Source organism: Vidua chalybeata, chromosome 4 (genome assembly GCF_026979565.1).
Source record: "Vidua chalybeata isolate OUT-0048 chromosome 4, bVidCha1 merged haplotype, whole genome shotgun sequence".
NCBI classification, from domain to species: domain Eukaryota; kingdom Metazoa; phylum Chordata; class Aves; order Passeriformes; family Viduidae; genus Vidua; species Vidua chalybeata.
The window spans coordinates 3,536,664-3,552,953 of NC_071533.1; the positions used below are offsets into that span (position 1 = coordinate 3,536,664).

The 16,290-nt window shown below is 41.0% G+C and overlaps 1 protein-coding gene across 5 annotated transcripts in view; it reads right to left on the minus strand.

Annotated features, from left to right (window-relative positions):
- The window catches only part of ELF2 (E74 like ETS transcription factor 2), a 31,872-nt gene extending 16,504 nt beyond the window's left edge, over positions 1-15,368 (minus strand). Inside the window, exons 1-3 of one of the 5 annotated variants that reach the window (XM_053939974.1) lie at positions 15,269-15,368; positions 9,474-9,669; positions 8,342-8,507 (exon numbers count right to left, since the gene is read on the minus strand). In XM_053939974.1, coding sequence (XP_053795949.1) covers positions 8,342-8,507; positions 9,474-9,545 — 238 coding nt within the window. In that variant the 5' untranslated portion in view covers positions 9,546-9,669; positions 15,269-15,368. Of the gene's footprint in view, positions 1-8,341; positions 8,508-9,464; positions 9,670-14,697; positions 14,791-15,268 lie in introns of those variants that run through there. The other 4 variants (XM_053939972.1, XM_053939973.1, XM_053939976.1 and 1 more) reach the window with 4 other exon arrangements.
- Between the last annotated feature and the right edge of the window lie 922 nt (positions 15,369-16,290).

Consider the following 16,290-nt stretch of genomic DNA (forward strand, 5'->3'; position numbering starts at 1 on the left):
CCAGCTTTGCCAACAGCAGAGTGCTCCTGACAGCTTTTGTTATTCAGGGAGGTGGAACAGCGGTACTAACAGGAATTCCTCCCATCAGCGTATTTCCACTAGGGGACTCTGCTGTGTTCTCCAGCAGAAATTTTCCTAGTGAAGACAAGCCCAAGGACAAGAAAAGGCATTTTAGGTAGGCACACACTTAAATGTGCAATAAAATTTAATAGTCATTCATTAGAACATCCTCAGATTGACATGGAAGCCTTACATGGTGTAGTTTAGCAACACCATAGCTTCAGCTTATGTACAGAGTACTAGAATAACCATGTAGTCCTGTCACTTTGTCCTGTGGTACCTCCTGTTGTTAAAAACTATAATTTACCCACATTTCAAGCAACAAAATACAGTTTAGAAGTTTGTCTGTTTAGATCCAGATCAAAAGCTGTACTGAGATGCTAATGCCTTTGAAGATCCACACCCATGTCAATAGGAGCTCACACTACCATACTCTGGAAAAGGTGCACTCACAGTTTTTTTCCTTTTTTGATTGCTGTGCAATTCAGTGAGGACTGTTTACTGATTTCAAAACTGAAGTGTCTGACATACCAATAAAGTTTTGCCTGAGATGTGTGGACTCCTTGAGTAACTGCATGCAAGTAATCGGCACTGCGTAGCTTTTGACAAACTCCACAGGTCCAAAATGAAAGCAAAAAAACCAGAGTATTAAACATGAAGTTCTTGGTTTAATACCAGTTTCTTAAGTAGCACTTATTTACTACTGCAAGCACAGACTTAGCACAATGTTTGCCAGTGCACATGAAATGGACTTGAACAGCTGCACAGAAGTGCTCTGATTCTTCCCTCTCTCTGATCATACACAAGAGAGAATATCACTGGATGCCCAAGGGATTCCAATCACTTGAAAATGAAAAGATTTTGAGCCTGTGCATTTTCAAGATTAATATGCAAAAAGCCACAACAAATTATAAAGTGACCTTCATAAGGTCACTTATATAGATAAGGTGTGCATACCTTATCTATAGTAGTATTAGAGCATAACACTGTCTTTAAGAAGGAATGCAACATTCTCCAAAAGTCCTGCAGTTTCATCTGTTTAAATTATATATTATTTCTAGTATTTTACGAATGCTGATTGATTTGTCATGCTAATAAAATCTTATTATTTCAGGGGAAAAACAAACAGTCAACAGGAAAAAAGTAAATGTGCATTTAACTTTTTAATCTATTTTAAAGCCTCCTTTCTAGGCTAAAAAAGAGGGCTACAAAATCTACTCAGTGGGTGGCCCACTGAAGCAAGAAATACTGTAATGGAACAGGGCCACAGGAAATCGCAGAAATTTTATTTCTCTGGCATGAAAAAAGTAAAAAAACCCCAAAATTTAGAGGAACAGATTCTGGACCAGCATCAGTCTTTGTCAGACAGAAACATGTTTATTTATCCTAGTTAATTGTTGAGGGGTTTTTGTTTGTTTTTACTGTTACTATACACAGACTAAACATTATTGTAATTTTTTTACATGCAAGATCAGCTGTCAGGATAGCCAGGTAGACCTACATGCTACATTTTCCAACTGCCAGGAAAAACCCCAGTCAAAATGTTTAATAAGCTGGAAAGTTGCCATTCAAAATTATGCTTCTAGTTACTACAATCCTGTTTGTCATAAGCTTTAAGTAACTTCAAGACAAGTGAATTGTATCTCCATTCTTGTATGAACACAGGCGTAAATATCTATCAGCTCATGCTTTCTGGTCAAGAGATATGGACAACTTTGTTCACAATAGGAAATAAAATAAAATAAAGGAAATTTATCATTTCTCTGCAATATACGCTAGTTAAAACTCATCCCAGTTCTTTTGAAAATCGGAGAGGCAATTCAAAGAAAAGCAGTTGTACGTGACTAATTGCATCCAAAACAGCAGATGTAAATTCAAAATATGAAAAACTGGTGGGCCTCATCAGATTTGCAGACTTGGATTGGAATAGAATCATCAATTATCTTAAGCATCTCCTTGAACAGTCCTCAAAACTAATAGAGCATTTAGTGCTTCTAGAGGAATTGTCATTCTCCACTCCCACAGTCTCCTACGCAAAGTTGTGTTTCCTACAATTCTCACAAGTATTATGAAAACATTCTCTGATAACAGACTAGTTTCTCTAGGAAAACTACTTCACAACCACTGTAGCTTGAAATGCTAGAAGTACAGCCTTCCAATGGCACCTTTTCCCTCCACTGACAGCAAATAATTAACAGAAAGAAAGAACTGTGTGCATTTAATTACTTTTAGCCCCAGAGGATTCCAGTTATATTCTAGTAAGACAAAGCTACCCTGGGAAAAGGCAATGATCATAAAGCACTTGCTTATTCTTACAGATGTGACCTGTTTGAGTGAACTCAACTAAGTAGCGGGTAGATGGCAATCTGTTTGTGTGCTGGTTTGGCATGATTTGTGGTGAAGAGGGAAAACGTCAGCCACCCAAGTGGCTCTCTGTGAGGAGCTGCTAGCTAGAGCAAAACCAGTCACTGGCTAGCTCTGAGAATTAGCACACTGCTAAGCCAATTAGAAAAAAGCTGATAACGCCTCTATGATAACATATTTAAGAACAAAAAAAATGCGGGAAGCTGTCTTGCTGCCTGCTCTCAAAAGGGTTGGGGGGGCTGGCTGGGCCCCCTATCCAGAGGGGGCCACTGGACCTTGTCCTGGCACAGCCACCAGGCCATGCTGCCGGGGCCATCCTGGCACCGTGAGCAGCTAAGCAGCCAGGGTGGCGCCGCACGGCTGCAGTTGTCTCAGCATGGCTTGCAATGGACTTTATTTACTTAGCTGCTTTTCACCAGCCGTGCTGCGGACAGAAAGACAAAAGCAGTGGTGCAGTTTTTCTTTTTTCGGCGTCCTGCATGAAGAAAAGGCACGGAGTGGAGCTGGCAGCCAGTGCGGCTTGTGCAGTGCTGGCAGAGACCACATGACCAATATAGAGAGAAGCACGGTGAGAGATTCCCCAGTTGCGGGGCCTGGACAAGATCAACCTTTCCACGCCGCAGAACTCTATAAAAACCTTTCAATTGATAGAACCTAAGAACAAACAAACCTACGAACACCAATTCTCTCCCGAGTCAGAGAAAAGGAAAAGGTGAAGACACACGAGGACAATACGGTGACACTAAGGTCAGTGCAAAAGAGGGAGGGGGAGGAGGAGGTGCTCTCGACATCCTGATGTCACTATTCATACAGCAATTAATGATTCCAAACAGAAAAAACAAATGTATCCTCAGGATTTGGCACTACCTCTGACAAACTGAAAAAGAGTTAATCAAAACAGCAAGTGTCTTCATTCCAGTATTACTACTTGTGCATGCACAGTAAGAAAATTCAGCTGTCTTGAAAAAAATTTAGAAAACCAAACTACCAACATACAAACAATCAACATTTACACTTCCCTGCTTTATAAGGAAATTCCTTCTTTCCAGGGCAGTCTATTAGACAATGATAAGTCAGGTATTTGCATAGTACTCTATATGATTTTACATAATTAACAGTATTTGAGACTGGTAACAGGTTGGCATATAAACTATGTCACACTTGAGCAATTTCTCTGTCCCAGATGTATCATTTTGAAGTCCTTAAGGCTTATCTGATAACAATCATCTATTCTATAAGTCCACTGAATGTTTTTAAGGACTGAATGTCCTGCTCAAACACGGCTTTATCTCATCCTACAGTTTGCTGTCAACTACAATCTCCCTTTTAATATGCAGATCACCTTTAAAAATTACTACTTTCAATAGCTTTTCACTATCTTTTTGATCAATAAACACCACTAACTCTTATGCACTCATATCACAATGGCTTTGGATGCCCCATTGCATTCTAATTGCAAAGTAAAAACCCTCAGATTTGTCAGCTTACATTAGTAAAATGTTGTGGCTGTGTTTTCACAGTAATGTCCTACAAATTGTCACTCCCAGCTGCAACTGGAGTAGGGAGTTTAGAGGACAATGCATCTGAAGTCCAACCCAAAGTGCCCCACACTAGCAAAATGTTGAATTAGCCTCACATCAGCCTCATATAAATAAAAATAAAAATTATGTCTGAAATGTGTAGTTAAATTAGACTTTATTACAAAATAGTTCGTTTTGCAGCATGCTTTCAGTATGAATGGAGCACTGAATGCTACAAGGCAGAAACCTGAAATCTAGAAAGAACTGGACACCACAACCCAGCTGTTACCATTATGTTAAAATACTATTGTCCATGGAGCAGTTGTAGAGCTCTTCTCCTTAATTTCTCAGAAAGGAGAACACCAATAAAGATGACATAAAATCTAAGTTGCAGATGTTTTGTTGAATAAATCCTAAAACAGAAGTGCTAATTACTTTTAGGGGAAAAAAAACTGTGCAGGAAACGAAAGCCAATAGACTATGAGAACTATTAAAAACTTGTTAAGAAGGATGTGTCTTTTATGATATAAACATGTTTACTGTTGTAGTAAACAAAATTTTAAGGCTCTAACTCGGTTCTCAATGATCTAAAGGTACCACTCCCAAGAATATCAAACAAAAACGGAAAGAAATTAAAATACTATGTCAATCTGAAGATTTTATTTCCCCTTCCAATCATTACAAAAGGTACTCACTACTTCCACAAAGAATGTCATAAGGTCACCTGAAATTACCCAAATTTCTAGATGTTGTTTTTTCTAGAAAACTCCTTTTTCTATTCCAAGCAAATAGGCATATTTCTCTGGAATAAAAACAATGAACCACTAAGTCTTTCTTGTTTGCTAAAAGACACTTGGGTTTTACATCTGTAGTTAATGGACTAATTTTACACTTAAAGGAGTAATTATAAACAATGATCCTTGATTAATGAATCAAGATAGATTAGTGGGAAGGAGTCTGATGGGGGGCAAAACCCCCCATACTCCACTAGAACTAAGAAAAATTCATGAGTATTTATAATGATCATATATCATATTTTATTTGAATTATGCTTTCATAAATGTGAGAAGTTTTTTAATTAAAAACAACATTGCAGACCCTGATTCTGCCCTTGGCTCAGCACTGACTGTCCTTATAGTCCACACAGTTTCAAATCCATTCGTAGAATAGCAAACCACAAGTAGAACGATTTAGTGAACAGTATCTCTTTAGTGTCCTAAGTAAATTTTCCCACAGCAGCTTCCCTACAACATCTTCCAGACAGGGTACTGATCCCTATCACTGGAGGCTAGAATAATGCTATATTTTAATATAAATAATGAAGCTTTAGATTAACTGCAAAGTTGCCCGAGGCTATTTGAATGTGTGTTGTAATGCTATAAACCACATAAATCAGTAGTCATTGGAATTGCCAGTGAACTGTCACAAGAAAGGGAAAAAAGTCAGGTCCATGGCCAACAGGAAAGATACTGACAAAGAAGGCTGTATTATGTGAAAAGGGATCCTTTTCAAGTACTGCCAAGATGAGTTTTAGTATTTACCATGCTGTCTGTAGAATCTAGAACCACCAAAGGTATTAAGTATACTCATTCTTGGTGCAACAATGATACATTTCTCAAGTAACATGAAAATTTTTGTAGCAATTAATTCTGTCATTTATGAAGTAGGATCTATTCACACTACTTTAGCAATAATAGATTTTTCTAAGATGTACAAAAAACAAACTGTTGCACCTCTCTAAATTAGGACCATTAGCATAATAAAGGCATGTACTTCAAAAAAATTAGCACCTTAAAATGCTCTTTAAACATTGTACCTTGTTTATTGCCTTAGCCTGCTTTCTCATTAACAATTACCATTGTTACCACCTCTCTCCTACACTAAATTGCTACCTATCCACAGCCCACTATCTCTATTACAAAATTAAAATTTAAAAACAGCTCACTCAGATTCACTGTCCAGTAACTCACTGCTAATAATGGTGCATTACCAAAATGAATGCTTCTCGGGGATTTCATATTTTCTCTCCTGCCTATCTTACCTCTCTATATGAGAAATAATCCAGAAAGACTCCTGGCTGTGTCAAAACATGTTGCTCACAACACATGCCCCACAAGACTGCCTTCCTCTGAGCAGCCTAAACCAAGCACTCCTTTCACCAACACTGGACATTAGCTCTGTGCAAGGACCACTACTCATTCTCATGTATAATTACACCATGAAAACCACACTTTTGGATTAATAGGTGTATACACTACACAAATAATACTTAAAAGATGGACTGTAGGAATGAGTGTACATTCATAGTTTTTAAAATCGTCATTCATTTTAATTTCTCCTCCACTGTTTATTGGCTTTTCACTGCTTATTAATTCTTAGATCAAAACTATTACAGCAAATAAATATTTGAACTGATTTAAATATATCATTATCTTATCATACTAAATTTTTAAGAACATATTAATGTCAAACTGAAAAAAAGGCAACACAGAAAACATCAACAAACTACACGCAGTCAAGACATATCTCTTACCATCTCCAGCCGTAGACACCAAATTATCAGATCAACTGCCTTATAGATTTTAAGACAAGACTTTCAAATATCAAGGCTTGAAAGCACCCACGTCCCTTTCTTTGATTGGCAGCTTACATAAAACTATTCCTACAGAAGAGCTACAAGTTTTTAATTGTAATTTCCCCCAGCTTATTATGGCCATAAAATTATGCTTAAAAACATAAGGAGTTCATTTGCAGCAGCTCTTTATCCTAAAAGAGCTGTTCTGTTAGCCATTAATCTACAAAACTTTTACTAGAAACAGCATATTTAATGTTTAAAAACAACTTTTGAATATAAAAACCTTTGAAGTATAAGCTTTAAAGGTTTTCAAATATAAACTGAAGTTGTAAAACTCAGTTTGGGAAGAACACCCTCAATTCTCACCTTATTCTTAAAAGTTTTGTTACCATAGTCAAAAATTAAATTTAATACATTATTTCATAACTTCTCTTTACATTTATTTGTTTAACTTTCTAATTAGCATATTTCTTTCACATTTCAGTAAGCTGGAATTGTAAGTATTGTCCCAAAACCTGCATCACTATTTCATGCTCACCTTGTGAAGTTGATGCCTGCGATTTTTGCTGCAGAGCTACAGGATAACATCCAACTTGAGAAGGATGTATGAGCAATTACATCCACTGTTTACTGAGAAATCTGCACTGAAATTTATCTAATCTGATGGGAATGCACATAGACTTAATGGGAAGCCAAGTTAAGCAGCTGTGACAGTCTCTCACCTTTATTTTGCTTTCCTGACATCATGAATTTAAACTCCAGCTCTAAATTAGGCAGCTGCAGGACAGAAGCATAAGCTACCAATGTCAAGTGGTTCTCACCAGTTACAGATGGAGTGCCCAAGAGGACCTGTCCTTTGGTTGCAGTTCTACGTACTCCCTACCCCAACATTCTGCTAATCCAGCAGAAATTTAACTCAACAAAAATACAAAACAGTTGAGGGTTTCCTTGCTATTTTTCTTCTTGCAAAATTAGCATAGAGAAGTATGAGAAGCAACACAAGAGAGCAAGAGGGAAGGACAGCAGGAATCACAGCCCAACAGTTAAGAGGTTATTAGGCTGCTATAGCAGCGCCGCTTTTGTTGCCAGAGACACTTTAAACATACTTTGGTGCCCCTCAGAAAACGCAAACCTGGTCATGCTCTGTAGAGAGAGGGTGTACAGAAAGATCTGTGCTTATCACTAAACAGTTCAGCTTTCACAGCAAAGCTCCATTCCCTTCTTCATTCCTAACTTGTTCCTTTATAGATAGATGTGTTCATTTCAATCTATTAGGCTTTTTACCCATAAAGGGACAGCCCAACTCCATTCCCCATAGCCACCCACTCCTGCAACCAAACCAGCAATAATAAACTCTTGCACCAAAAAGGCAGGATAGGAAGGGGCAGACAGGAAGGGGCAAGAGATGGAAGATGGGGTAACTAATAGCCCTGCAGTCCCTGTTTCCAGCTGTCCTGCAGTTGTTTGGCTCACACACAGTGTAAAACTGAATTCTAACCAGCTTCCCGGCTCAGCTGATTTTTAAGAACTCCAAGTTTGGTTGTCTAGTAAAGTCCCTGCATAAGTACATAGCAAAGACATAACTGAAGATCTGCCTGCTCATGAGGGAGGAGACACAGTGTTACAATGCAGCATCCTGAATGTAATGGGACACTTTTACCTGCCAGGGTAATCCTGTCACCAATGAAGCCTAAGCAAAACTAAGCTGAGAGGAAAGAGATGTGAACCCATGCCAAGACCTCCATCCCGTAGGTAGACACATTCCTTGGGGATTTCTAAAAGTACAAAAACCTCATGGAAGAAAAGAATTAAGTAAGTCTACCTGTTTCCACAGTTTCAGTCTCAATTTCTTGTTCCTCTGCTACATCTTGCATCAGGTAAGTCTCATCATCATAAACCAGGACCTGAGCAGCGTAACCCTGTTCTAGTCTGGCACTAGGAACTGGCTCCACAACCACTGCTGGGAATTCAGAGACAGGCTCATTTTCCTATAGAAAGGAAAAAAAAGGAAAGAAAAGAAAAAAAAAAGCTCTAAATACTGCACTATTGAACTCTATGTCAGTGTTTTCCTCTTATGTTCTCAAATTCTTTATGAAGTAATGATAATAATTTCAAATATTTTAAAAGGAATTTTTCTTCCAAAGCAAGAGATTAAAAGAATAACAGATAGTTACCAGCCATGAGAGGGGGCTTTCTAAATCTCAAAGTTTTCCTGAGTTTAAGAAAAATTTAAAGCACCAGACAGTTTAAGATATTAGAAAAGAGTACCATTTCTAATGAAGACACTCAGCTGTGGGAAGTCTTTCTCATCCCTCTGCTTGATGAAAGGTAACAAAGGCTTTGACTATGCACTGCAAGGTACCTACATCTGACCTGTGTCTTTTGAACACATGTTTTGGGTTAAATGCATAAGTTACTACAGAAGAACTGACTACTTCAAAGCCTATATGCTCATCTCTACTTATTTAAGGATCAAAATGTCTGTAAAAGCATATATAATCAATCAGTTAGTGTTGCAGAAGTAGAACCGTGCCAGATTATTTTTATTAAAAGCTACAGGAGAGTAGAATATATTTATTATTTGATGATAAGAATGCAAAATAAAGTAAAATATGCTGTGCTGGCTGACTTTAAAAGAGGTCTATGGATTGTTCTGCTCAACTTGTTCTATACTTCACATCTGAGATCTTTAAAGAAAGCTTAGTATAGAATATAATTTTGTAAACCCAGTCTACTGTTGTACTGCAGACTTCAAAACTTCCTGCTTCCACTGCTGTGACAACAAATTCTTCCACTAAAAGGTATTTGAAAAATGGCTGCACTCTTACTCCTTACACAACAATCTCATATCCATTTCATTTGTTTTCACAGCAAGTTTACAGCAAATTTTCTTTCAAATTAAGATAAAAGGTTTCAAAGTTTGATAGTAAATAAGTGCTATTTACTTTTCTAACCTCTTGATTTTTTATTTCATTGCTGTCAAACTCCAGGGCGGGGCCTCCATTGTCAATCACTACTGATGTCATGGTGCATCCCTCGAAGACTCTTTGAGAACTGTTATCTCTCTTGAAGATACTAATGCTGATAACCTCAGGATATCAAAGGCTTGAATTCACAGTCCACTGCTCTTAAACAGCTAGGCAGAGGTTGCTGAAACACAAAATAATTTTAAGTTATTTGCATAATTTATACTAAAGTCTTCCAATGTTTATGAAATCTCTTGCATACATCAAAATAGGGCACCAGCAAGCACTGAGATCAGTGCTTTTTAACAAAAGACAGAACATTTTAATAAAATCCATCCATTAGAAGGCTACAACAATCCCTGAGGTCTGCAAGAAAACAGGATCATCTAATATGCACTGAAGAAAGAAATCATCATCAATACTCCAATGGGCAAGCTCAATGAGTCTGCTTTTCAATAGCAGGAAGCTGGTTTAAACTAAACTAATGTTGCACATTTCGGGAAACGCTTGTTTGGATTCATGCAGGGTAACTGGGCTTCCTACAGGCAAGGTTACACTAACAAAAATTGCAAATGCTGATCTCCCCAGCCAGATGCAAAGTAAGCAAGGGATAAGCACAAGATACATTTCAAAAGAAAGAAGAAATATACACAATTTAGAAAAAAAAAAGTCTTTTTTTTGCTCACATAGGCAGCTCACTTTACATGGTGAAGCATGACTCATACCTAACTATATTTAATTTGTAACAGCACAAACCCCCCCAGAGTTACTACTTTATTTTCCATTGTTTCACTTGTAAAGGTAGCACCACTTTTTGATGAAGAAGAAACCTAAGACCTCCTCTGCTCCTCAAACAAGACTCAGGCTGAAAAGCCTTGAAACCATATACACCTGCCACCCTCTAGATTTTTAGAACAAAAAGACTACTCCTTACGTATCCAAGAGTCTTTAAATTCAAAAATATGTAAAGTAGAAAAACAATTGCTTATGAATACATGAAAATTAGCTATCGGAAGAAAAAAAAATCCATTTTATTGCAAAACCTTTTCTTCTTCTACAGTTTTCCATTTATATACAGAATAGAAATACTGCCAATGAGCCATAACCCAAAATAGAAATCCAAATAAATGAAATTGCAGTTTAATTTGGAAACTCAGACGTTCTAAGCTGTTTCAAACATCAGCATTATTCCTGCAACTCAAACTCACATACGTGAACGTACAGTGCTTCATATGGTACCTCTGCTTAAGCACATCACAAAGCTAATTTCATTCTCCTGCAGAATATTAATGCAAACAATCAATAATAATAAATATTAATGCAAATAAACAATCAAATACTAGACCACATCTACTGTATATTTATATTTTATGTACTATAATCCCACACAGGTGGCCAAGTAACTGGCAAATTTCAGCAATCGAAAACACCCAATACTGTTTACAAGATCAAGGTTCCCTCAAAAACATGTTATTTCTGTCTCCTGGGTTACAAAAGGTTTCAATTACTTTTATGCTGATCTATCTCTACGCAAATCCCCGATTTCCTATAAAAATGAAGTTAAGGCGATGCAGAAACATATATGATAATCCTAATTTTCCAGTTGGGGCAGATATCATTGTAAGGACCTTACAGGGCAAAGAAAGTATACAGAAGAATGTGTGAGATGCTAAATCTCAGCAGTCATTTAAAAAAATGGTATCTTCAGGCTGAATACGTGGAATAGTCCATCAAGGTACTCACATTCTTTATATAATAGGATTTGAACTTCATACTGATGTTCAGTCAGCAATGTTTTCAAAACTCTGCCAGGACAGAGAAAACAACAAGCCCACTCATCAGCAAGTGAGAAGGTGAAAGAGTTTCAGTCCAGTCTGGTTTGGAAGTTCTAAGTTAAAGCAGACACTCAAACACAAGCACACACCTACATATATGTGAGATTCTCACAGACACAGCCCTTTCTCAAGGAACCAGTATTTCCCTTCTTCCCTTTCCCTAAAGAGTATGTCTCTATGGAAGACTTTTTGCTTTTCCCTCAAATTTCAGCAGGACACTGAATCTATTCCCCATCCTCTCTCTAGCAAGTCCCAACTCATTAGATTCCTGTAAAAGGAAACTGCTGCCTGGTCACTTCCAGGAATCAGCTCAGAAATTCACATTTCCCAAGACTAAGTCAGCCACAAAGGCCAAAAGACAATTAGACTCAGACTCTTAAAGTAAGAGATGATTCAGGTTTGTGAGAGACTAGGCTGTCCCCAGCAATACAATTAGCAAGCACAGAAGCTGGTTCAAAGTACAACTAGTTTTGAATTACAGAACAACCTGCAGAAAGATTAAAAATAAAAAAATGCACACTACAAATTCAATTTCTCTCTGGATAGATGCTCACAATAAAGCAAAATACAGAATAACATCAGAGGAGAAAAATTAATTTAAGGTTTCCAAAAGAAATTACCAAATCATGTTACAGTTCTGACATCCACTCCTGTTCTTCCCGGTAATGGGAAAATTCAGAGAAAAACTAGTTCTAAAACATTTGGAAAACCCTTTACAATCACAAAAACATCCTTGCTGTTATTTTTATACATATCTCATGGGAAAACAAAAATAAATCTACATACTCCCATCACCAAATAATAAAAAACAACCTAACCCTAACCCCAACCAAACAAAAAATTCTGCCTGCATCTTGAATACTTTGCCCCAACAGCAAGAAGTTTCTAACTATTTACCACAACAAAACACACAACAAACACTTGAATTTTCTATAACTTTCACTGGTCAAAACAACCAATTAGAGCAAGTCTTCAGAGGCTACAGGGCACTTGCAATAAAGGCAGCAAAATACCAGTTTGTTCACATATTGAAGAGTACATTTATCTAACCTACATTATGTATCCAAGTGTGTGCCTCCAAGAAATCCAAACTGTTCTCGTATGTTTCTGGCAGAAAGCTTAAAACCACAGCAAATCACAACTGTGATGAACACATCCCAGTAAAAACAGTATCTTAAGTTGATTCCCCTGTGCATAACCACCTATCAAATTAACAGGGAAACAAACATGCAGCTTAGCAGAATAAAAGATAACAATTGAAAAACAGTGTAGAAAGGATGGTAGAGAAGGTCATCTCTTCTAGGCCAGACTTCAAGTGAAGTTACTTAGGATTGATTTCAGAAGAAAACTCTAAATATAAGTCTGCAACTAGCTTTAGCACACTGTCATTTTAACTATAAAAGAAACTAGCCAAAAACACTCTCAAAACACAATGCTCGAAAAAAGAAACAAGACAAACACACAGAAGTGGGCAGCAGTGACCAGAAGCAGCTGCTCCTACAGCACTCAGAACCACCACCAGAGTACTTGGAACAACACCCCCCTTGTATTCCGGTCACATCCTAAATCCTGAGAGAGATTTATGCAGATACCTACACAGATGCAACCTGCAAGTGCAGGACTCCAGCAAGCAGCAGCATCACTCACAGCTTTTTTTTTTTTTTTTTTTCAAAACAGCTTTCTTTTGGTTTAATTAAAAAAAAAAAAATAAGGAAGTTGGCCTGAAAATTAAGTTAGTTAATTTTCAGAAATACACCAAGCCAAGATCACTGCAGAATCCCATCAAAAGGAACAAGGCTTCCGAAGGGTACTAAGATGTTCTTTCATAGGCAGAACCTCAAATACAGCAGTAAATGCTGCTATCACTCTGATACATATAAACCACAGCACACTCTGTAAAACATTTCATGTTGACTGAAACGTCTTTTTAAAGATGTTTTCCCAGATCATATTTACAGTTCTGGCTATCTGATTCACACTGGCACGTGCAGAAGAAATAGCAAATTTGCTTTCTTTTTCTGAAACTCAACAAATCTTAAGAACAGAAAAATTAAGTTACTGAAAAGCTTTTTCCTGTCTGAGCAGAAAAAACTCCTAAGCTTCTTGCTAAAGTTTGTTGCACAGGCTATATCAAAATTAGGATACAAAGTAAATCTTTGCATCCACGAGGTCAGGGGAGCATGCGATCCATGCAGTTTACACTACCTCGCAATTTAGACCAAGCACTAAAATTTACAAAATTTATAAAACACAGACCAAAATAAGGGATGGGCGAAGTAGTCCTAGCCACACCATACTTCATAAGCTTTCATCCAAAAAAGCCGTAAATTTATTCCTGAATGCACAGAAACTATTACGCTGGATCAAATTAACGATGCATCAAATCCAGTAGAACACTAGAAGCCCTCCTTCCATACATATATAATTTGACAAGCTGAACATCCAAAGTTTGCTCTGAAACCTCAATAGCTAAAGCTGATGAGCCCCAAAACATGTAAGCATATAATCACTTAGAAACTATTAAGGTTCTGCAAAAAAGCTTTGTGGCTTCAGCAGGCTTCTTCTGGACCTTCCTGCATCTCATCCTATTAGTAGCCTCTCTTCCCACTGCTCTCTATTTAAAGATACCTTGTAACCTTCTCTTCCCTCTGACAGAAATCTCACATACTTAACCTGTACCTCTCTTTCCAGCGAATTGATTGTTGGTCCTTAACAATCATTTCCACTCCCCCACAAACCAGAGTAGGGAGGAATTATTCATCCCTTTACATAATAAAGTAGCAGAGACGGTTAAGTTAAACGGTGAGGATGCAGGTTTAAAAAACAAACCCCCAACACACACTCTAAAAAGAGGCAGTGTGCAAAAATTCCATAATTAGCTTTGGTAGCATATTCTAGAGGTCAAAAACTTGTAAGATTTAAGTTAGACAGCTTTATGAAGGTAAAGCCCCTGAGTTGCTTATGAGACTATTGAACATAAAGATGTAACAGCTAAACTTCAGGCACCTTCTGAACCAGATACTACTGAAACCTGAGAGATGAAGAGTATGTCACTGATGGCACCACACAAAAGAACCATTCTTTTTCCAGCACCTTTCTGAAAACAACTAATCCTGTCCACTGGAAGAGATGGAGAGATAGGAGAAGGAAAAGCAATAAGGACTAGACCCAGAACCTGTTTTTAAACTTGCACTAAGGTTGTGCTGTCTTTGCTAAAGAAGTTAAACGACAAAAGAAAAGTCACAAGAAAGGTAACAGCGAACAGCCATGGGGGGGGGGGGGGGGGGAGCAGGCAGAATGAAAAACTGAATTATTCAAGAGGGGAGAGACAAGAGGGAACACATCCAAGGTAACAGATAAACACGAACTGGGCTCACCCAGTACGACGTTTTACCGTCGCGGTACAATGAAAAGTACGCCAGACCTCTGCCGTTTATGCGCGGCGCAAGCAGCGCGGGGCGCACACGGCGATGCCGGGGACGAGGCGCGGGAGGGGCGATCACGCATGACAGCGAGTGTCCAGCACGCCCGGGCTGCCATCTTCTCCCGACGCCCTGTGTAAACAAGGCGCTGCCCCTTGGCGCTGCCCCAGCCGCCTCCCCGCTCCCAGCACGGCCCGGCCCGGGGGGCCACGCTGCCTCGGGCTGTTTACGGTGACAGCGCCGGGCACCCCCGCCGCCCCCTCCGGCGGGCGCGGACCCCGCGGGCAGCGGGACGGCCCCGGCTCCTCCGCCGCGCCCCGCGCGAAACCGAAAGTGCAGCTGCCGAGGGCGGTGGGTGGGAGGTGCCGCCGGAGCGGCCCCCGGCCCCGCCACCTCGAGGCCGTCCTACACACCCCGGCGAGCCCCCCGCCCCGAGCCGAGACGGCCCCGCGGCCCCTCGGCAGGGCAGCCGCCGCCTGTCAGCGCCCGCCCGCCGCGGCGGCAGGAGCCGACACCGCGCCCTTACCGTGGCCGTGCGCCGGGAGGCCGCGTCTGTCGCCCGCCCGGGCCGGGAGCAGGAAGCGGCGGCGGCGCCGCCCGGGCAGAGCCGGGCCGGGGCCGGGCCGGGCCGGGGCCGCCCCGCGCGGGAGGGGCGGGGGCGCAGCGCGCGACCTGCCCGGCCCGGCCCCCCCCCCCGCCCCGCCGCCGCCGCCGCCGCCGGGCGCGCGGGGGCGCTGCGGGCATGCGCGGCCGCTCCGCGCCTGCGCGGCGCTCGCCGGGGCACGGGAGCTCCGCGGGGCGCGGGAGGGCCCGGAGCGGCCCCGTGAGGGAGCGTCCCCTCATGCCTTCCCTGCTCCCGGCCGCCCCCCGTCCCGAGCCGAGAGGAGCCCCTGTTCAGCACGCAGCGAGCGAGGCTAAGGGGGAGCGCGCCAGCGTGGCGCTGCCCCTCCGCTGTGTCGGAGCAGGTGCCGCGGCGCGGGGCTGTCCCGGCAGCGGTTCTGGTGCCCTGCGCCCGGGTCTGGCCAGCTGCGGAGCCTCGGGCGTGCGGGACCAACGCCAGGCAGTGTCCTGTCAGCGCAGTGCTGAAATGCCGGCCCCCAGTGCGGCCCCGCCGGCCCCACAGAGCGCATGGGTTTGAAACCAGTCAAATTCGTAATCCAGGTTTTGTTGTCTCCTGGCAGTACGAGATGCGCTGTCAGACTGCCCACGAAGCAAGTATGCATCGAGTCTGCCTTGATCCAGCCTGGTCTGAAGTTTTGAACGTAATTGGTCTTCTCCTTTACAGACATTGGGCTTCGACCATTGAACTTTTTCACCCTGTGTTAATTCAAATATCACACTACTCAAACCCTTGTGGCTTGTAATTCCTCATACAAAGTTGTCGGTTTTTTCCATGGGCTAAAATCGAAGCCACAGGTGTTTTTGACTTCATGCCAGGGTCCCAGAGCCCCCTGCCAGGATCTTGAGACAGCCAGGGCAGCCAGAGGGATGTGCTGGACTCTGACAATGGAGCATGTGTGCAAGAGAGGGGGGGAATCAAACGAGTTC